General features: G+C 40.9%; 1 protein-coding gene across 2 annotated transcripts in view; it reads left to right on the forward strand.

The window, feature by feature from the left end:
• The window catches only part of VPS26C (VPS26 endosomal protein sorting factor C), a 377,577-nt gene extending 355,682 nt beyond the window's left edge, over nucleotides 1-21,895 (forward strand). For both annotated transcript variants that reach the window (XM_044071439.1, XM_044071440.1), the window contains one exon: nucleotides 21,334-21,895. In XM_044071439.1, the coding sequence (XP_043927374.1) occupies nucleotides 21,334-21,416 (83 nt within the window). In that variant the 3' untranslated portion in view covers nucleotides 21,417-21,895. The remainder of the gene's footprint in view (nucleotides 1-21,333) is intronic.
• Nucleotides 21,896-22,148: the final 253 nt, after the last annotated feature.

Here is a 22,148-nt window from a genome sequence, read left to right on the forward strand (position 1 = left end):
ACTCTTTCTAGTCCCCAGAAAGGACAAAGCATGGAGACCCATTCTGGATCTTTCAATTCTGAACACCTATCTGCAAGTACCAAAATTCAAGATGCTAACACTACAGCAGCTTCTTCCCATGCTGGGCAAGAAGGCTTGACTAGTAACGTTGGACCTCAAGGAGGCTTACCTGCATGTCCCTATCAGACAAAATTGCAGAAGAAACCTCCACTTCATTGCAGGTTCAACCCATTATCAATTCTCTGCACTGCCCTTTGGTTTATCTACTGCACCCAGGGTCTTCACAAAATGCCTGGCACCAGTAATTGCATACTGCAGACAAAGAGGAATTCAAATATACCCATACCTGGATGACTGCCTTATTCAAGCAGAAAGCAAGGACATTCTTTTAAAGCATCTGGCATTTGTCAAACACCTTCTAAGTTGCCTAGAGTACACAGTAAACAAAAAGAAATCAAAACTAGTGCCCTCACAAAACATAATATTCCTGGGTGCCAGCTTGAATACAATGGCCCAGATGGCTTATCTCACGCCAGACAAGCAACAGCAGCTGACTCAATACTTCAAAATAATGGCAACAAAGACCCAACTCCCTGCAAGAAAAATTCTGCAGACCTTGGGATTCATGGCATCTTGCATACTACTAATACCATTTGCAAAACTGCATATGAGTAAATTACAATGGTACCTGAAAAGCGTATGGACTCAGCACAGCCACAGCTTGGAAACAATGATACCACTCATTCCCTGCCTTCAACAGGAGTTTCTATGGTGAGCACAGGCATGTCACCTCAACAAGGGTCAGCCTTTCACCTTACCCACAGCCAGGCAAACTATGACAACAGATGCATCAGACTATGCCTGGGGAGCACACATGGCAGGACAGTGCATTCAAGGCAAATGGACTACAGATCAAAGGCATCTGCATATCAATCAAAAAGAAATGCTAGCAGTACAGAATGCCCTAACAGCTTTCAAGGACCTCTTACACCCAGGACAACTAATAATAAAGACGGGCAATACCACAGTAATGTGGTACATAAACAAGCAAGGGGGCACACATTCCTACCCTCTATGCAGGCAAGCAATGACCTTGTGGAACACAGCACTGTCTTACCAAGTTCAGCTACAAGCACAATTCCTGCCAGGAAAGAAAAACACATTGGCAGACGACCTAAGCAGAAACTTCATGTATCCCCATGAGTGGAAACTAGATCCACAAGAATTTGCAATGATAACTCAAAAATGGGGACACCCAGACATAGATCTGTTTGCCAACCCCCAAAACTACCAACTTCAAAAATTTTGCACAAGGACATTCCACCCACAAGCTTGGAAAATGGACGCCCTCTCACTCAGTTGGAAAACATTAACAGTGTATGCCTTTCCTCCACTGCCTCTTCTAGCAAAGGTACTGCTGAAAGTCAGATTAGAGAGGCCACAAATGATACTCATAGCACCAGACTGGCCACGCCAGCACTGGTATCCAATTCTAAGGAACATGGCCCACGGCCCACCATGGATTTTACCACAAATTCCTCACCTGCTCACCCAGCGAGACAATCAGATTCTACACAGCCAGCTCAAGACTTTAAACATGGCTGCATGGCAAATTACCTAAACAACCAACCAACACCTCTATCCAAAGCTGTTATGGATGTCATTCTGGAGGCCAGGAGGCCCAGCACCAGGAAAACCTATTCAGACAAATGGAAAAGATTTTGCGCCTAGAACCAGGCTAAAGGCCAAAATCACCTTGATCCAAACATTCCTGAGATTCTACAATATTTAACTGAGATGTTGCACAAAGGACTTTCCTTTTCATCTATTAAGATCCACGCCTCAGCAATTTCAGCTCATTACAACACGGATCCTCCTTTATTTTCACATCCACTCCTAAGACAGTACCTCAGAGGGGCTAAGAACATAAGACCGCCCAGGAGAGCACCAACACCTACTTGGGATCTCAACTTTGTTCTGGAAAAGCTTACACTGCCGCCCTTTGAACCAGCTTTTTCAGCTGATTTAAAATTTCTTTCATGGAAAACTGCCCTGCTACTAGCAATAACTTCAGCTAGAAGAGTCTCAGAGCTACAGGCACTAATGGCAGTGGAGCCTTTCTGTCTTGATGAAAAATGAGGAGTCTGTCTACGAACTAACCCTTCCTTTATGCCAAAGGTGTGGTATCCAGTGTGGCCCTAAACCAAACCATTCATTTGCCCACATTTTTTCCAAATACCCAGAACAAAGGAGAAAGACTCCTGCACTCTTTGGACATTCACAGGCAATTACGTTACTACTTGGATAAAACTAAGGCTTTCAGAAAATCTGACCAGCTCTTTGTATCCTATGCTGCAGGATCACAAGGAAAAGCCATCTCAAAACAGACCATTTCAAAATGGATAGGACATTGCATACGTTTCTGCTACACGCATCATGGGAAACCAGTACCTGCTAACATTAGGTCCCACTCCACCAGGGCTACAGCTACATCAGCAGCCTTTCTCAGGGGGGGTGTCAACCAAGGATATTCTGGAAGCTGCAGCTTGGAGTTCAGTGCACACCTTCACCAAACACTATCACTTACCTCTATATTCTAAGACTAGAGCTGGTTTTGCCACTGCAGTTTTGCAGGGCCTACTAGCTTCTTCTAACCCTGTTTAACTCCACCATCCATCCTTAGCTTTGGGATTCAACCCAAGTGTGAAGACTGCAGCAGGGTAACACGATGAACATAGTACAGTTTTGTACCTACCATAAATGTAGATGTTCGAGTGTTCACCCTGCTGCAGTCCAGGTTACCCTCCCTCCATCCCCTCAGAACTAGCTGGACTTACACCACAGAGGTTGTATAGGATAGAAAGGTATTTGCTTGTGCCTGAAGGTATTGTTTTATTTTTATATGTACATTTTTACATAGCAATATATATTGCCTACCTATTGGGGGCACCTGACATCTGGGGCAAGAAAAACTGAAGAAAATGGCGTTGAATGCCTCTTATATACCCCTGGCGCACTGACGTCAGGGAAGAAGCGACAGCAGCCGACGCCGGACCAAGACTTTGGATTTCTGGCCGACTGCGGGACCACCTGATGGCAGGATAACCCAAGTGTGATGACTGCAGCAGGGTGAACACTCTAACATCTACATTTATGGTAGGTACAAAACTGTACTTTAGGTTTTTACTCTATGTAATGTATCAAGTATTGGACCTTCTGACCAGCGACTCCCACAAGGAGCATCTCTATGCATGCTCTGCAAGAGAAAACTAGGGTTATATGTGTTATCAGCTTATATTTTATTTTTTAATAGTCTGTAAAGCTCTCCCTGGCTAGCGCCTCTTACGAAGAGCATTCCAAAGAATGCAGGTATGCAGCAACTCAAAGTAAAGGCAATAAAGCTTGAGCTTCTACTTCTGAATACCTTTTTAAATCCTATAGATGTGTTGTTTTTGTAATTAACGCCTCCCATGTTTGAGCCTCGCTAAAATACGCTTGTACTGAGCGTCTTAATTTTACGACAGCAAACAGACTTTATTTGTCTGCCTGGAAAGTAGAGACACGCTGAATGTGTCGTGACTCTTAAGGTTTAGATGTTAACTCAATATACTACATTGTACCTCACCTAGGGTTACACTTGTGAAATGCTTTTATTTTTTTTGTAGTATATTAAAAGGTTTTCAAGGCCACCGCCTCCCACGAAGGGCATTTCTAAGCATGCAGGTACACAGGTGCTCCATGTAAAGCCTATATAGCTAGCTCCTCTGGGTACCATAACCATACATTAGCTGGGGACAGCTCCTTGAGCTGTTTTTCGCTAAAGCTGATATACTCGCATTTCAGCGCTGATATGCTTCCTTAGCTAATAAGGGACCCAGTAAACAAACATAGAATCTCGTACCTTGCATGGTGTTATCACTATTTAACTGCAATACTCTATACCTCCTACTCTGCAGTATCATCAGTTTATTCCTAAACATATTGACTGGATAGATATTTATTGGGTTAATCCTTCTTAATACAGATTGTATCTTATATGTGATAGTAATGGGCTACCAAGCCTGTATATAAAGTCCAGATATTGCATTGTCTATGTAGTAATGCTTGTATTTATGGCTATTTTTTATAATTAGATTTTGCAGTTTAGCTGAAAGTGGAATTGTGGATTAAGGTCTTACTGAGCTTGAAACAGTGTATTACTGCAGTATATTGTTTTTTTAGCTGCTGTTTTATATAGGCAAGATTGCTATTTATGTTATGTATCTATGATAACTGTTACAAATGTTACCAAACCTACCCAACATGTCCTAACTCTTGCTTTTGCTCCCCTCTCCATTGTTGTTTTTTTTTCTCTCTCCTCTCAGCACCATACTCCCCTGTGCTATCTCCTGCACTAGTCTCTTGAAATCAACCTGCCTTGTGGAATGAACTCATTCTGAATGCTTGCAGTGGTATCTCAAAGCCTAAACTCTCTGCAACCTGTCTCAAGTTAACAAGAAAGTATGTTGTTGGTCTCTATATCCTGCCTATAATTTTCTGTAAACTATTGTAATAATTCCCTCCAGAGAACCAAATGTAGGCTTCAGGCCAGCACAGACAGCAGTCTCCACCGCCCTTTTCTTAACTTATCTATTACCCACATACCTCCTAACCTACACAGTAATCCCTATTACTTGTAGTCACCCCCTCCCTAGTTACACAACCAGACAGTCTCCCTCCCTTATCTCCTGGAATATCAAACCCGGCCAAAGGTGACACCCCACAACCCAGTTTTAACTATTGGGTACCTCCTACCCACTTGCTTTATTTCACAAATCTTTGGATTCCTAAGACTTCCTAACCTACTATTTCCTCACTCTTGTCTTACCCCGGTGACAACCACCAACTCCATTCTCTGACTCCTTACTTATCTCTGCACTTACCTACTGCTGACTTACCTTAGTATATAGCTCTTCTGATTGTTTTCCTGACAAACAGTTTTACTAACTGTTTCTACCCGCTCCGTTCGCCCTGCGGGCTCACTCCGCTCCCCTCCCTACCCCCAATTCCCACCTACCCCCAGGGGTCCTACCTTTATACTTCCTAGACCACACCTCTTCCTTCATCCCACCCCTTCCTCTGTCATCACTTCCAAACCCTTACTTCCTTCCCACCACTTTAATCCTATCACACAAAGTATTCTTTCATCCTACTCTACACAAACACTCTTCTCTTTATACTTCCTCCTTACACACTATTTACCTATCCACGTCCTCTAACTATATCCTAACACATCGCCCTCCTAAATTTAATTAATACTACCCTCTCTCCCTCCTCCTCCCAATACAGTTTAAGCTTCCACCTTCTTATTGCCAACCAATACTCATACAATGAAAAATCAAAACATCCCACCCTTTATCTCACTCTTACTAATACTTTCACTACTACCTTCCCTAATGCTCACTCATCTACTCACCTTCCTTGAAAGCCCACTTGACCCACTGCTAAATTATCCCAAAACAGAAACCATCTCACTAAACTCACACCCACAACTTACACATGCTAATATCACATTCTCTTCTAAATACATACTTCCTAAATTTCATCGAACACAACACGCAAAATATAATAACCTCAATCCCAGGAAATGTCTATTTCATTACAGTAGAATCCATAACCTTTACTTTCTAAACATACTACTCTCTTTAAAAGATGGCAACATCCACCCTAACCCAGGGCCTTCAACTTCTCCTTCTTCATCCCTCAACTCCAAAATGTATCCTACCCATATATTTTCCAAACAATCTAACTCCCTTACTTTTGCTCATCTTAATATACGCAGCATAAACAATAAAGTTACCCAATTAGAAGCCCTGACTGAAATCTACTCCTTTGATATTCTATGCTTAACAGAAACTTGGTTAAAACCTACAACCAAAGACAATCAGATCATCCCACCTGGATATAATATCCTAAGACTTGACCGAACTTCCAAAAGAGGTGGAGGAGTTGCTATCCTATATAAACCAAACCTACATTTAACCACATATGACCTCAAACTACCTCTAGACTCCAGTGCAGAAATTCTTATCTCGAAACTTCTTATTAACAATTCCAAATCTATCTATATCATCTGTATATACATACCCCCTGGTAACAACATAGCAACTATGGAATATATTCTCTCCTGGCTATCCCAAAACCTACCTCAAGAAACAATCATCCTAGGTGATACAAATATAGACTGGACCTCCTTCTGCAGTAACCTCCCTTCCAACCACATAAACCTATATTGGTATTCCCAAACTATCACCTCCCCTACCAGGATAAACAAATCCAATAAGAAATCTAGCCTATTAGACTGGATTCTTATTAACCGTCTTCCCCATACTTATGAATCAGGTACTCTCCCAGACTATTTGTGACCACTCCCTTACCTATATAATCAGACATAAAACTAACTGTCCCTTTCCCACATCCACAATAAGCATCAGATCCAAAAAGAACTTTAACTCTGAACTATTCCAGATGGAACTAAAAGCATGTAACTGGTCACCACTACAAACTTTATCCTTAGATGAAGCCGTTACTTACTTTAACTCCAACTTCCTTACCATCCTAAACCACCATGCCCCAACCAGACAAATTAGAACAAAAAACAAACATGCTCCATGGCTCTCTAAAGAAAACAAACAAAAAATCAAAGATAGAAACAAACATTGGGTATTATGGAAAAAGACTCAAAGTCCCATCCACCAACAAACCTTCAGACAACTTAGAAATCAAACTAAAAAAGCTGTAATATTAGATAAAAAAAACTACTACCTACTATCTCAACAAGCGAATCAAACCAAACCACAAAAGTTCTGGTCCAGCATCAACCAACTACTACACCCAGGGCAATCGACCATTCCTAGCCCTCAAAATACTGAACACAAAACTTCAATAAATATAGCTAATGATTTTAACACATTCTTCACTAACACCATACAAACACTAGCTAGCCAGCTCTCACCTCAGAACTTCTCTTTACCTACTAGTAAAACAAACTCTTCTCTTTCCTTTCAACTTCAACCCGTCCCTACATCATATGTGCTTACCCTCCTTCTGAAATTGAAACCATGCTCTCCCTCAGCAGACCAACTACCTGCAGAATTTCTGCAACTAGCTGCTAAAGCCCTTGCCTTCCCAATATCAATCCTGATCAACAGAACCATTACAGAAAGCTATATCCCTTCTATATGGAAAATCTCCCATATTATCCCCCTCCACAAAGGTGGCCAATCTACCGAGCTTTCCAATTATCGACCAATTGCCCTCCTCTCACCTCTAGCTAAGATTATGGAAAAATGCATCCACAAACAACTGCTTCAACATTTAACACAAAATAACCTTCTAGCTAACTGCCAGCATGGTTTTAGACCTTCACATAGTACCTCCACTGCCCTTCTCTCCTTTACAGATATTATCAACAAACACCATAGTCTAAACAAACTCTCTTCTGCCCTATTCATTGACTTAGCTAAAGCTTTTGACATGGTGAATCACCAAATTCTCATTACCATAATAAAATCCCTATCACTTGTTACATCCTCCATACAGTGGTTCCAGTCCTACCTTGACAATAGACAGCAGGCAGTTCTATGGCACAAGTCTCTCTCTACCCATTTACCAGTCAACCTCGGTGTCCCCCAAGGATCCATCCTTGGACCTCTACTTTTTTCCATTTTCATCAATGACCTCCACCTAGCCATCCCTCAAGCCTCATGTATACAATATGCAGATGATTCCACACTTATATGCTCCGCCTCATCCTCTTCAGACCTCCTATACCCTACCCAACAAGTCTTCAACACAGTAGAGGAATGGTTTACTCATAGATGCCTTCTCTTAAACCCCAAAAAGACTAAACTCCTTCTATTCTCTCCCACTAGTAAATTCTATTCTCTCTCACTAGTAAATTCCCCCCATTGGATTTCTCAGTCACTTCTATCAACAAAACTATTATATCCCCTGAAGCTACCACTAAACTATTAGGAGTCACCATCGACAATAAACTAAACTTCGATATACATATAAACAATACTATAAAGTCTGTTAATAAAATATTGGGCTCCCTGTATCAGATTAAATCTTTTCTCCTACCCTCTGCTCGTACAACAATAGCACACACACATCTAATATCTCCTCTTCTATATGCCTCACCTATCTTTACTAACTATCTAAAAATAACCTCAGCAAACTGGAAAGGTCCTATAATAACATCGCCAGATTTGCCACAGGAAACACATTTCGAACCCATCATTGCCTCAATTTAAAACAGCTAGGCTGGCTTGAACTACAGAACCTAATCAAATTCCATCAACTAACTATAGCTCACAAAACCTTTTACACACCATCCAAAACACCTGCTCTATCCACACTAATCACTCCCTACAAGAACCTAGATTCCGTAAGGTCTTCACATAAACTCATAGCAAATTCTACCAAAACAAACAACAAGGCCGGTGACTCTCTTTTTTCTACTACAGTAGGGAAAGCCTGGAATCTTCTACCAAATAATATTTCTACACTTCCCTCACTGTCCAGTTTCAAAAACTATCTGAAAGTATATCTCAAATCTCAATGGCTATGTCATTGCTCCAAACCTGACTAGCGCTATAGTCACCCTATACTCTGATCTTCCCCTTCTTTCCCTTCAGGAAAAAAAAATGTTTTTGTTTTTTGGGATATTAACTGCATCTACTGTTAAGATTGGATTCTATACTGACAATTTACTTAGAAGTGTTATAATTATCCTGTAATTCAGTCTGTTTTATGCTTTTTTTTTTTTGGTATTGTTTATATGCTTGATTCATAGAAATTAGTTAAATTAGCTGTATTTACCTAGGAGCTTTTCTCCCCGGGCCTCTACTGAAAATGGACATGTATCCAGTTAGACTAGCCCGGTAAACAAATGTAAAATAAATAAATAAATAAATAAAATTTTAGTACATGTGATATATGGTGGTTGAATTTAAACTGGTTATCTATGATCACACAGTTTTGCATGGTTTACTTGTTCTATCGCGGTAGTGTTGGCAGAGTCAGCAGTGAATGCTGTTCTGGGTAGAGATGTGTTTTAATTTGAAGAGCAGTAATTTAGTTTTTTTAGGGTTTAGTAGTAGCTGTGAATTATTTAGCCATGTTTCAGTTGATAAGAAGTATTTTGTAAGGTCTTGGAGTTCAGAGAGAGATTTAGCAGAACATATTAGGGACGAAACATCTGCGTATTAAACTAGGGTAGTATTTTTTAAAGCAGTGTAGAGGGCGTTGATAATTATGTTGAAATGTATGGAGCCTAGTATAAATCCTTTAAAAAAAAACATCTTTATTAAATTATGTGTGACATAGGCCATGTTACATTTATATAAATGATAAACCTTAACAACACAGTTTCAGTTGCAAACATTTTACATTCCAAACAGTAAGGCACAACTGTAGCTGCAATAATTATACATCACTTTTAACATATCCAGTTAGTCAGCCATTGCATAGCTCATTCATATCCTGCATTATTTTAAACCTTGTTCCTCCTCTGCATGTATTGATCCCACAGTTCCAATTTTTCCTATGTAATCTGCACCTACCCTTTTCTAAAGATCCCAGTTCCAGTTGTTTTAACTCTGTTACTATCTTCACTACTTCTAGTAAGGTTGGTTTAGACTTTGATTTCAATGTTCTAGTAATTGCTTTTTTGGCAGCCATCATAATTAGACTCAGCAAGGTCTTACTGTGTCTAGGCAATTCTGAGTTTTTAATCTTAGCTCAAAAAAAATCATTTCCCTAGTCACTCCAACTTGCTCACCCAGCATCTCTGACAGAGCAGTCTAAAGGGAATCTTTAAAGTTTGCCAACTCATTGCACTCCCAGAAAATATGTTCCCAGTTATCTTTCTGCCCCATCACACCTGCAATATTTGCTGTCTACCTGAAATAAAATTCTTTAAAGTCTATTTGGGGTATAAAAATACTTGTGTAAGCATTTCCAGGCAAAGATCCGAAATCTTCTAGATTTTGTTGCACATTTGGGAGACATATATCCCTCCATTGTTTATTTGTGAATTGCTTATCTAATCTCTCTTCGCAGTTCTTCCTAACCTCTTTTGATTGATTCTTATAGTTATCATGCAATATTTTATATACTCTACTAATTATTCCTTTCTTAATGGCAGCAACTTTTCTAGATTCTACTAAAAACTCTATCAGTGCTGGTCTTTCGTTTAGGACCCCCCCTCCCCCCGTATTTCTTAGTTTTCCCCTATACTCTGATATCAATCCTTGGTATGGAAGGCCGTCTTTAGCTGGCAGTCCAAATTGGCATCTTCCCATTCTATTTCCTTTCCCTGTCTAGTTATTTGCTCCCAGTACCTTGATTCCTTTGCTAGTTTTCTCCAATACATTCCTGCCCCCTATTGTCTGTATCCTTAATGGCAGAATCTCCTTTCTCCATTCTTGTGTTGGCTTAGTTCTTAGAAGACCTTCTGCTACTTTATGCATATAATATTCTGTATGATTATTGTTCTCCTTAAAGGACTGCACCCAAAATCCCAGTCTCTCCCTGTTACTTGACCTTCCCTCCATTTCATCATCGTCATCATCTCTTTCCACTTTGAATGATAGTTTTCTGCTTGTGTTATGTATAGGAGCCTTAACTGTGTTGTTTTGAAATACCCCTTCAACTTGGGTAATCCCAATCCACCCTGTTCTATTGGAAGAATAAGCTTATTCCACTTGACTTTGGCCATCTTCCCTTCCCAGATAAAATCCTTCAGCTCTTTATTAATTGCATCCATAACTTCTCCTGTGGCTGATAAAATATGCCTGACCAGTGTATAGGACTAAGGGGACTAAAAACATTTTAACTGCTTGTATCTTACTATCAGTATCCACATAACAGAGCTTCTGTTTTCTTTTTTGTATTATCTTTTGTTTAGTCTCTTCTCACATTTCCTTAGCTGTCACACGAATATCATTTTAACCTATACTCCTAAATACTTAATTTTATCATGTCCTCATAAATATGCATATTGCTGAACCAGTTTGTATGTGGGTACATAATTTACTGCTATTGCTTTTGTTTTTGCTTTTAATTTTGTATCCTCAAAAGCTGTGAAACTGCGTCACAATGTTCCATAACACTGTAATGTCTTTCTGGATGTTCTTCGTCTCACATTGCTGCAGTCATAACCTGTGGGTAGTCCGCTGTCCTCGATCGGCCCGAATACCAAAGAGCTGGGCTGGCGTCGGTCATTGTCGCCTAGAGCTGACGTCAGTACGTCGTAGTACATAAGCGCATGACCGATGCCATATCCTCAGTCTTTCTTGCCGCGTGGACCGAAGCAGAAGCAGCGTTTGCAAGTGCCGTTCGGCGTTCTGAAATTTTCATTTATCGAGTTTCAGACCGAAGACCAAGTTGGGCTAAATACCCGTAGAAATCTTTGTCTTTTCTTGCCTCAGTTATCCGGATGTCAGAAAAAGTTAATAATTGCATTTCTTGTGGGAAACAGATACCTCATAAGGATTTTCATTCTTTCTGTATTCCTTGCTTAGGGCCTGAGCACGACGTGGTCGGGTGTCGCTTTTGTGCTAGATTTAACAAGCGCACCATTAAACGGAGATTAGACTGTGCCAGGCTTGTTTTCGGTAAAGGTGTAACTATAACATGCCGCCGGATCTTCCGACGCCGCTACCGCTAAAAGCGTAAAGATAGATCTTTGAAGTCTAAACCGGATGAGTCATCCGTTGCGGACGCCGGTTCTCGGAGCCTCCGGTTGAATCTGTGGATCCTGCCGAGGGTTCGGCTGAATCCCATGGGGAACCTTTACTTTTACAGGAGTTGGCCTCTCAGGAGTTAGGCCCGGCTGAAGGTGCTTCTCAGGTGTCTGTAGTTCCATCTTTACAGAAGGTTATTAGGCCTTCTACTTCAGTGGCTAAAGCCCATGCTAAGGCCAAACCTTGTCATGTTGGCCCTGGTCATAGTTCTAGCTCTCCAGCCCCTGTTCCTAAAAAGCATATGTTAAAAATGGCTGAGGACTTGATTACTTTGATCAGGGGTTCTATGCCCCCCCCAGAGAAGAGGCCTAGGGTGGAGGCAGATTTAGAGGGGATGGATCATTCCTCAGACTACTCTGATTCCTCAGCTGAAGAAATTCAGGAATTCCCTTCTTATTTAGATTCGGATGCAGAGGACTCCTGTCCTTCTGCTTCTCCTCCAGAGGATTTTTCTTTTTCTGAGACTTTACATTCCATGAGGGAGCATTTCAAGTGGGACGGAAACGGCTCAGGGAATTTTTGTTTCTGCCACAGCATAGGCCCTTGGCTATTCCTCCTGTCTTAGAAGTTGTTCAGGATGTTTTTTCTGAATCTTCCCTTAATCCTGATTCTTTACCTCCTGCCCCTGTTAAGCCAGACAGATATTATAGAGTTCCAGAAGCACATAAGTATTTGTACAAGAGTCCTAGAGCTGATCCGGAAACTATTACTCAAGGTCCGAAGGGTATTAGGGCTTCTGTGGCTAAGAATCCAGTTCCTTTGGATAAAGATTCTAGAGCTTTAGATAGATGGGGGAAAAAAATGTACACCTCCTCTACGTTAGCTATGAGGGCTTTGAATTGCCAATTTCATATGCTGAAGTATCAGAATTTTTTGTTAGGTCAATTGAAATCTAAGGTGGATGCTTTATCTGAGGGTATAGAGTGTAAGGAGCTCCAGGAGTTGGTTCATGCATCAGATCAAGTTGGCAAGCATTCTTTGCAGTGTGGTCTCGATGCTCTTCAGGCTGCATCCAGGGTGGCTGCTACAGGTTCAGTTATTCGTAGACATGCCTGGCTTAAGGATCAAAATTTGTCAGAGCATGTTAAGGCTCGGATTTTGGATGCTCCTCTTCAATCTGAAGTACTTTTTGGTCCTTCTGTGGAATCAGTTTTGAAAAAGATGGAAGATAAGGCTAAGTCTATGCAGACGGTCAAAGATTTTATGCAGGTGCAGCCCCCTAAGTTTAGTAGGAATTGGCCTGCTAGAGGATGGTCTTTTCCTTCTTCGGATTATCAGTCTAAGGGCAGGTCTAGGCGTGGTAGAGGCAGAGCTCACGCTCAGGGTTCTTTCAGACCTAGGACTTGGAGTTCTCCTGCACAGTCTTCTGGTGAGGGACAGGGGTCAGCCTTTTCATAAACAGACCCAATGGCCTGTATCTTCCGCTGCCAGACCCTTCTCTACTGGCAGCTCCTCTAGGAGGAAAGTTGGGACTTTTCAAACAAAACTGGCATTTGGTCACCCAGGACAAATGGGTGTTGGATATAATAAATCACGGGTACAAGTTTTATTTTCACACTTTTCCTCCTTTCAAAGGCATGCCGGATGTGCCTCCTCAGCAAAGGATGGAGGCTCAGGAGCAAATTTCTTTACTTTTACAGATGGGGGCAATTCAGTTGGTCCTTCCGTCAGAAGTAGGCCTAGGTTTTTATTCCCGTCTATTCCTAGTGCCAAAGAAAGGAAACACTTGGAGGCCAATTCTGGATTTGTCCATTCTCAATACCTACCTAGACATTCCAAAGTTCAAGATGTTAACATTACAACAACTTCTGCCTATGCTGGGCGAAGATCACTGGATGGTAACCCTGGATCTCAAAGAGGCCTATCTTCACATCCCTATCAGGCCCAGCTGCAGGAGATTCCTGAGATTTCGGGCTGGTACTTCTCATTATCAGTTCTCTGCATTGCCCTTTGGTTTATCTACTGCGCCCAGAGTATTCACAAAAGTTCTGGCTCCTGTAATTGCTTTTTTCAGACAGAGAGGAATACAAATTTATCCTTATCTGGACGATTGCCTGATTCTTGCTCAAAAAAAAGACAAGTTACTACAACATCTCCAGTATGTAATGGCAGTTTTAAGGTGCCTAGGGTATTCTGTGAACGAAATAAAGTCCAGTCTAGTGCCCTCTCAGGACATGTGCTTTCTGGGTGTGAGACTGAATACAGCTTCTCAGATGGCATTTCTGACCCCGGACAAACAAAGAACTCTTCATCTATACTTCCAGCAGTTATCAGTAATGTCCAGGCTGACTGCAAGGACAGTCCTTCAAGCCTTGGGGTTCATGGCATCTTGCATTCTAGTACTTCCCAATGCCAAACTGCATATGAGGAAGCTACAATGGTATCTCAAAAGTGTGTGGACTCAACACTGCCACGGTTTGGACACTGTCATTCGGATTATACCTTGCATCCAGAAGGAATTCTTGTGGTGGGCTCAGGAATGTCACCTAAACAAGGGACTCTCTGTGACCCGACCAGAGGCGAGTCAGATCCTAACGACGGATGCCTCGGACTTGGCTTGGGGAGCACACTTCAATGGGAAATGGATACAAGACATGTGGCCTCCCAAACTACTACATTTGCATATCAACATGAAGGAGATGTTAACAGTCCAATTTGCTTTGATGGCCTTCAAGGACCTACTTCAGCCGGGACAGGTGTTGATTCAAACAGACAACACAACAGTCATGTGGTACATCAACAAGCAGGGGAACCCATTCCTACCCTCTTTGCAGACAAGCAATGATTTTGTGGGAGACTGCTCTGAGTTTGCAAATCAATCTTCAAGCACGGTTTCTGCCAGGAGCACAGAACTCCCTAGCAGATGTATTGAGCAGGCAAATTGTGGATCCCCACGAGTGGAAACTGGATCCTCAGGTATTCAAACAATTGACCGTGGCTTGGGGAACTCCAGACATAGATCTGTTCGCTTCTCCACTGAATTTTCAACTGCCAAAATTTTGCACAAAGATGTTCCACCCAAATGCTTGGAAAGTGGATGCTCTATCTTTCAGTTGAAACAACCTTCAAGTTTATGCTTTTCCTCCTCTGCCTCTTCTTCCCAAGGTACTCTTGAAAGTCAGGCGGGACAAGCCTTGCATGATTCTAATACCACCAGATTGGCCACGTCAGCATTGGTATCCTCTGCTGAGGAGTTTAATTCAGGAGCCTCCTTGGCTTCTGCCACAGGTTCCTCATTTGTTATTCCAGTCAAACAATCATTTTCTCAATGTTCGGGTGCAGTCCCTGCATCTAACAGCCTGGCGTATTCTGTGATGGAGCTGGTGGGGTCTCAGCTTCCTCAACAGGTTTTAGATGTCATTTTGGAAGCCAGGCGGCCTAGTACTAGAAAAGGTTATGCTGATAAATGGAAGAGATTTTTTCTTTGGAGCACAGCAAAGGGCTTTGATGTTTCAGTGCCTAATTTGAGTTTTGCACTACAGTATCTTACTGAATTACTGGACAAGGGTTTGTCATTCTCTTCTGTGAAGGTTCATGCTGCAGCCATTTCTGCTCACTATGATTGTGACCCTCCTTTATTTTCTCACCCTTTGTTCAAACAATTTCTTAGAGGGGCAAAGAATATAAGACCCCCACGTAGAGCTCCTACTCCTTCCTGGGATCTCAATTTTGTGTTGGAGAAGCTTACTTTACCTCCTTTTGAACCTGCAGCTACGTCTGAATTGAAGTTTTTGTCTTGGAAGACTGCTTTTTGTTATTCTCATCATGGGAAGAATGTTCCTGCTGGGATCAGACCTCATTCTACTAGGGCTACTGCCACATCTACTGCTTTTTTGAGGGGTGTAGCTACTAAGGATATTTTGGAGGCAGCTACTTGGAGTTCAGTACACACTTTTACTAAGCATTACCATCTCCCTCTTTATTCCAAGTCCAGGGCTGGGTTTGCCACTGCAGTTTTACAGGGCATGTTAGCAGCTCCTAATGCTATTTAGTTTGCCAGCCTCCCTTTTCCTTTGCTTTGGGATTCTACCCACAAGTTATGACTGCAGCAATGTGAGACGAAGAACATAGTACAGTTTTGTACCTACCATAAATGTAGATGTTCGAGGATCTACATTGCTGCAGTCCAATTATCCCCAATTATCCCTCCCTCCTTCCCCTCTATAGTTTGTGGTTGCTGTGTTTTTTTAGGATTATCTTTATTTCCACACTGGTAGTTGTTGGGCGTTTACTATTTTGGCTCTGGCCTTCTTTCATTCTTAGGCCTTCTGACATCTGGGGCAAGAAAGACTGAGGATATGGCGTCGGTCATGCGCTTATGTACTACGACGTACTGACGTCAGCTCTAGGTGAAAATGACCGACGCCAGCCCAGCTCTTTGGTATTCGGGCCGATCGAGGACAGCGGACTACCCACAGGTTATGACTGCAGCAATGTAGATCCTCGAACATCTACATTTATGGTAGGTACAAAACTGTACTTTTTGTCATGTATAAAATAATGTCATCTGCAAATAGAGCCAGCTTTTCTTGACTAACATAACCAATTATATCCTTGAATTTCTGAGTCCCTTATTTGCTTTGCCAATGGTTCTAAATATAATGCAAATAACAATGGGGGGGGGGGGAGGACTGCCTGGTTCCATTCCTCAAATAGACATAATCAGAGAGGACCCTACCCACTTAAATTTTTGCCTTCAATTTTTCATTTATCCTCCTACTCAACCTTATAATTTTATCACGGAATGCAAATGCTCCTATTTCTCTGCTCGTAAAATCCCAACTTACTGTTAAATGCTTTCTCTGCATCAAGACCCACAAGCAACAATGGTATTTTCTTACATTCTGCTTCCCTCTGGATCATCAACGTTCTGTTAATGTTAGATGTTTGCCTTCCCTCCACAAAGCCACATTGATCTATATGTACCAGTTTTGGCATCACTTTTGCCATTTGTTAACCGTTATAGACATAAACACTTTATAATCTTGATTTACTATTGAAATGGGCCTGTGTGAAGCTGGATCTGATGGATCTTTACCCTCTTTAGGTAGTACAGTTACTACTGCTTTCTTCCAGGATGTTGGTACTTCTTCTCTTAAAATACTGTAAAAACCTTCCAGATCTTCATCATTTTTTTCCGCCCTAGCTTCCAAACTTCCACAAGAATGCCATCTAATCCTGGGGGCTTTCCTGTAGATTGGTTATACAGCACCATTATCTCATCTGCTCCTATCCTTAACTGTTGGTAATTGAGCCTCCTGTCCCTCTAGCCTTGATGTATTTAATTATTCCGTAAACATTTTCATTTGTACCTTTTCTTGATTTCCATATTTCTCTGCTTTATACAGACCTTTATAGAATTTCTGAAATATTTCTAATACTTCTACAGAGTCCCTAGTTATCTTCCTTGTAATAGGCTTCCTAAGCTTGGTAACAGCCCTTCCTACTTTGTTGTCTTGAGTCCTTGTGCCAAAAGTTTTTGTGCTCTTGAGTTATCCAAAAACAGATGCTTTTAGAGCAGTCTTTCTAAACTCATACGTATTATAAAGATAGCCCCTTATTTTCTGTTTAGCATTCTGTGATTGTTCCTCTTCTTGTTCGGTGAGATTCTCCCTATTTTGCAATAATTTAATATTTGTCAGTCCCCCTAAATAATTCTTGTTACTTCCTAACTATATTTCCCTTTCTTTTATTTCCACCCTGTTTTTAAATTCCATTTTAATTTTATCCCATTCCCTAACAATATTTTCAGAAGTTGTTTCTATCTTCTGTAATTGCTCCTAAAAAACTTCCACTACCCATTCCTTAAATTCCTTTCTTTTCAGCAGATGGGTGGGAAAGCACCATTGTCTCATTTTTATTTCATTACCCAAATGTAATGACTGCAACAGTGAATACACTCGAACATCTACATTTATGTTAAGTGTACACAACTGTACTTTTCACAGTGTGATTGCCATCCAAGCTGGCAACATATCTATTGTATGCTATATAAACAAGCAAGGTGGAATGCAGTTCATATCCTTTATAGCAAAAGATCATGAAGGGTAGGTGAATGGGCTATGGCTACAGATCACTTTTGTGGTAGTTACCCATATACCTTGAGAAGTTGCCTTTCTGATAGGCTTATGCTGCACAAGTGGTTCAGATTGCCATTAGTATAGAAACTAGCATAAGCCTTCCTGCAGCTTTTCTGCATACCTAATGCTGAGGACAGTAGTTTCGACCTCCATATATCCCCTTCCAAGGTAGCAGCCCAGGGATGCTGTAGTCCAGAAATGGATCCCAGATCTGTCTACTTTCTCCATTTCACCTTGTACCTGAATTTCTTCAGGAAGCAGAGCAGAACGAGTTCAAAGTAATTTTCATAGCTCCATTTTAGTCTTGACAAGTATGGGTTCCCTCTCCTGTGGTGTCATCTTCCAAGACCCTTCAGAACCCTGCAAATTCACCTGTCCAGCAAGCCTCTTACCATCACACCCTTCAACAAACTGCATGGTTTGTCCACTTTTGTTAATCTACAGGAATGCTGCATATCCAGTACTACCTTCTCTCAATCTCTGTGTAAGGGCATTACTCTGATATTTTTGTAATTAGGTCCCTTTTCAATGATCTGATACCTTCAGCCTTGACATTGCCCATATTTGCACATGCTTAAAGAGAATGAAATTTGTCTGGGAAAATATCTTTCTGCAAGCTGTAATGTCTGCAAAAAGAATGTTAGAGATTCAGACCATGTGTGTTGATCTTCCTTACCTGGATTTTCACAAAGATAGCTTGGTCTACTTTTGACAATAGGCATCCTATCTTTTTCCCTCCGTATTAATCTAGTGGAGAGGATTACATATTATATTGTTTGAATGAGCACAGGTCCATACGTTTTTCATCTAGATAGAACTAAGACAGGCGGTAAAGATTTCCAGTTGTCTGTCTTCTGTGCTGCCAACAGTTTGGAATTGTTGGTCTCTAAAGTTGCCTTGGTTGAGTAGCTTTCATAGTATATTAAATGTTGATATGCAAGATGCAGTAAATCTCTGGCATATATGTTCATACTACACATTTGGTAATGGCAGTGTCTACATTGAACCCCTGGCTGTGTGACACAAAGGCGTGTGAAGCCTTGACAGAGATGTATGGGCAAAGTTCAGTAATAGTTTGGGCCTTGGAAGAGCTGGGGCAGAGAAGATGGAGGTGAACAGCCGCTGCAGGCTTGCCCAACCTGGGCAGACAGAGGTAACTTAAAACTCAATCACAGCAACTTAAATGTTTGCTGACAATAAGCAAGTATGTGAAGTTATTAGGAAGTTTTGGCCGGTATTGACAACTGATGACAAAATAAGAGACATTGTAGGTGAACAGCCCAGATTCCTATACAAGAATTTGAAACAAAGATGGATTTGAAAGAAATAGGCCCAATTCTAATAGAAAGGGCACTTTCAAGTGCTTAAGATGCAAAGCTTGCAACTCCATTGACAGCTCCAATGTTTTTGTATAACCATACTTCAGGCAACAGTACAATTTTAATGTCTATGCTGATTGTACTAGTTCCCACATCATATACTTAGTGACTTGCTGCCAAGGTAATGCTTTTTATGTTGGCAAAACAGATCAACATCTTAAGAAACGCATCCTCAGACATTTGAGGGACATCAAACAGAAAGATCCCAATAATGCCTTAGCAGCCCACTATCCTTCTTAGTACTTTGTATTTAAGGCCATAGAGCCAGTCTGTCAGACCACAAGAGGAGGTGATGTTCATAATTGCACAGAGCTAAGGGAAACATGCTGGATAATTAATTTAAGAGCAAACAGATCACCAGGCTTGAATACTATTGTGCCATTAAAACCTGCACTTAGGAATATGATTAGCAAGTTTACTTGAATGTTTCTTCATTCATATAATGTATTCACATCCATAGCTATTAGTTTTCTCATATACAATCCTATAGTAAAGAGAAACACTGCCCCTTTAATTACAATGAAGGAAATTATACCTCTCGACTAGCTGGCCTTCTTTTGGAGAACTAAATGAGGAATGGCTGTGATGCCTTATAAATACAAAAGCTGAACAGTCCTTTTTATACGATCTGAGGAAGGCTTATTTGCCGAAAGTGCTTATCGGAAGACTGAGGACTGCTTATTTTATGTTAGTCTTTTTATTAAAATTTTGATTTTACTATTAAGTTTTACTGGCGTGGTGGACATCAGGAGTTTTTAGTAGTGTTTGCCTTTTCTCTTCTTCATTGGTGTCCTTTACAGTGTAAGAATGTTTTTTTTACCTATTGGCTTGACACTTGGTTAATACCTAGAGGGAGAAGTGGGTTTTACACCCAAGGAACAAGGGCCTCCTGGTTACACATTACCCTTATGCAAGCACATGGGCTGAGGATATCACCCGTTTGAGTCAAGCGTTCTTCAGCAGGCAACACACATAGTTGAGCTAAAAGAAGCAGCTACATTGACGGGGGGACTCCTGGTGCAGAAGGTAGACTGCTGCATCAGGCCTGAAAGTTGGCTTGCTCTCTGCTACCTGACTCTCAACATGGGGAGACCAAATGGGTTATAGGACTCTACTCACTTGGGGCTGCCTGCCACCCCAAACAGAATGAGCCATCTGAGTAAAAAATCATGGGCAGGTCCATTGGAGCAGCAAAAAAAAAAAAAAAAAATTGTGACTTATTTTGCTGCAGTGTGAGTTTCTGCATATTTTTATAAGGCACGATCAGCTGGATATGATCTTAAGGTTTAGGGTCTGCCTTCCAGACACTATTATATACAGCATGCTTTTATGATACCAACCTCTGGACCCTCTCCTGAGGGTTTGAATTAGTTTGGATCATTCTAGATACAAAAATTATGTATAGTGACAGATACAACTCCATGTTCTTCAACATTCACATCCTCCTCCTTCCTACAAAGGATGCAGTCTAGAAAAGGCCTTATACGATTTATGGTTATATATCCTTTCAAGGTGTCTTGCTGGTGCTTCACTCTTGAGTGAAAGATTTCAGATCTGGACAGTAGTTGGAAATGAAGTGCATTATGGGTAAAGAAGAGGAACCTAAGCACAACAAAGTTTCATTTGCCAAGATGACTTGGCCCATGAGTGAAGAGGATTGATTTAGATCAGCTAGCTGTATCATTATGAGATCTACATAGTTTTCATTTGTGCTGATTGGAGAGTGGTGGTGGTTTGCAGACTGAAATAAATGGATGGTGATTAGGGCAAAATACAGAAAGCAGTTTTGTGTCTGCTTACCAAACCTGATCTTGGCTGTGCAGTTTTTGGCCACTAAGTACATATTCGTGTCTTGTTGCATGTCCCATTCTTAACATGGGTGTTTGTGTATAAATTCAGCAATGGTATTGAAGAGATTGTGTACTAGAATTGTCTTTAACTTTAAAAAGTCTATTCTAGTTCCCTAGATTATAGTGTTTTACATTTTGTATGTAGCAGGCTGAGTTCATTCCATAAAACTGTCATCTTTTGTAAGTCTTGTGGACTTTACTTATTTTTTACTCTGGATTGTTTTTCTTTCAGAGTTTGAAGTTAACATTGTAATTATCCTTCAAGATGATCATCTCATCACAGAGAACTTCCCTCTGAAGCTATGTAGGAACTGAGCATTTAGAAAGACTGGATAATAAATCAGAGGAGGACTGCCAAAGAGGAAGGCACAAAGAAATACTTGGACCTGCTTCAGAATTCCATTTAAACACAATGCTGCATTCAGAGTCATAGTTTATGTAGTACTGAAACACAGAGTAGAATAATTTCAGCAAATATGATTTTGTTGTGCAACTCTTACAGCAATATAGTGTTGACATTTCAGCAAAGCAATTGAATAAACATCAAAGTAATAAGGAGATGATCTTCAGGAGTACAAGCACAGTGTTTTGTTTCAAGCATATGTACCTATTATATAAATGCCTAGTTTTTAAATCACAGACTTCTTCCCATTTGTTCTTTTTTGTAAAATGGACAGTCTTAGGCTCAAAATACCTTACCTGAAATATATAATTTGTATTGTGTATACTCACAAAAGGAGCACAATGAAAATTTTACTTGTGCAATCTTATATGAGTAAAGATGTCTAGCTGAATTTTTTGTTGTATGGTGCTGAATATATAACACAATTCACAATGTGAAATTAATAAGCTAGTATTCCTTGAAGACGACTTGCAGTATGTTTTAGTATGTTATTCTGCCTATATTAATGTGGTAACCTCACAGCTGCTGTAAAGTTCTGTACTGTCTGTTCTAGGAAGAATCCCAGAAATAATGTGCACATCCACTTATCAAATTCCATTCAACAGTACCATCTTCTCTGTATAACACATGAGTTTGGGCCAGGA

Source organism: Protopterus annectens, chromosome 5.part0, assembly GCF_019279795.1.
Source record: "Protopterus annectens isolate FY-2018-M chromosome 5.part0, PAN1.0, whole genome shotgun sequence".
Lineage (NCBI taxonomy): Eukaryota > Metazoa > Chordata > Ceratodontiformes > Protopteridae > Protopterus > Protopterus annectens.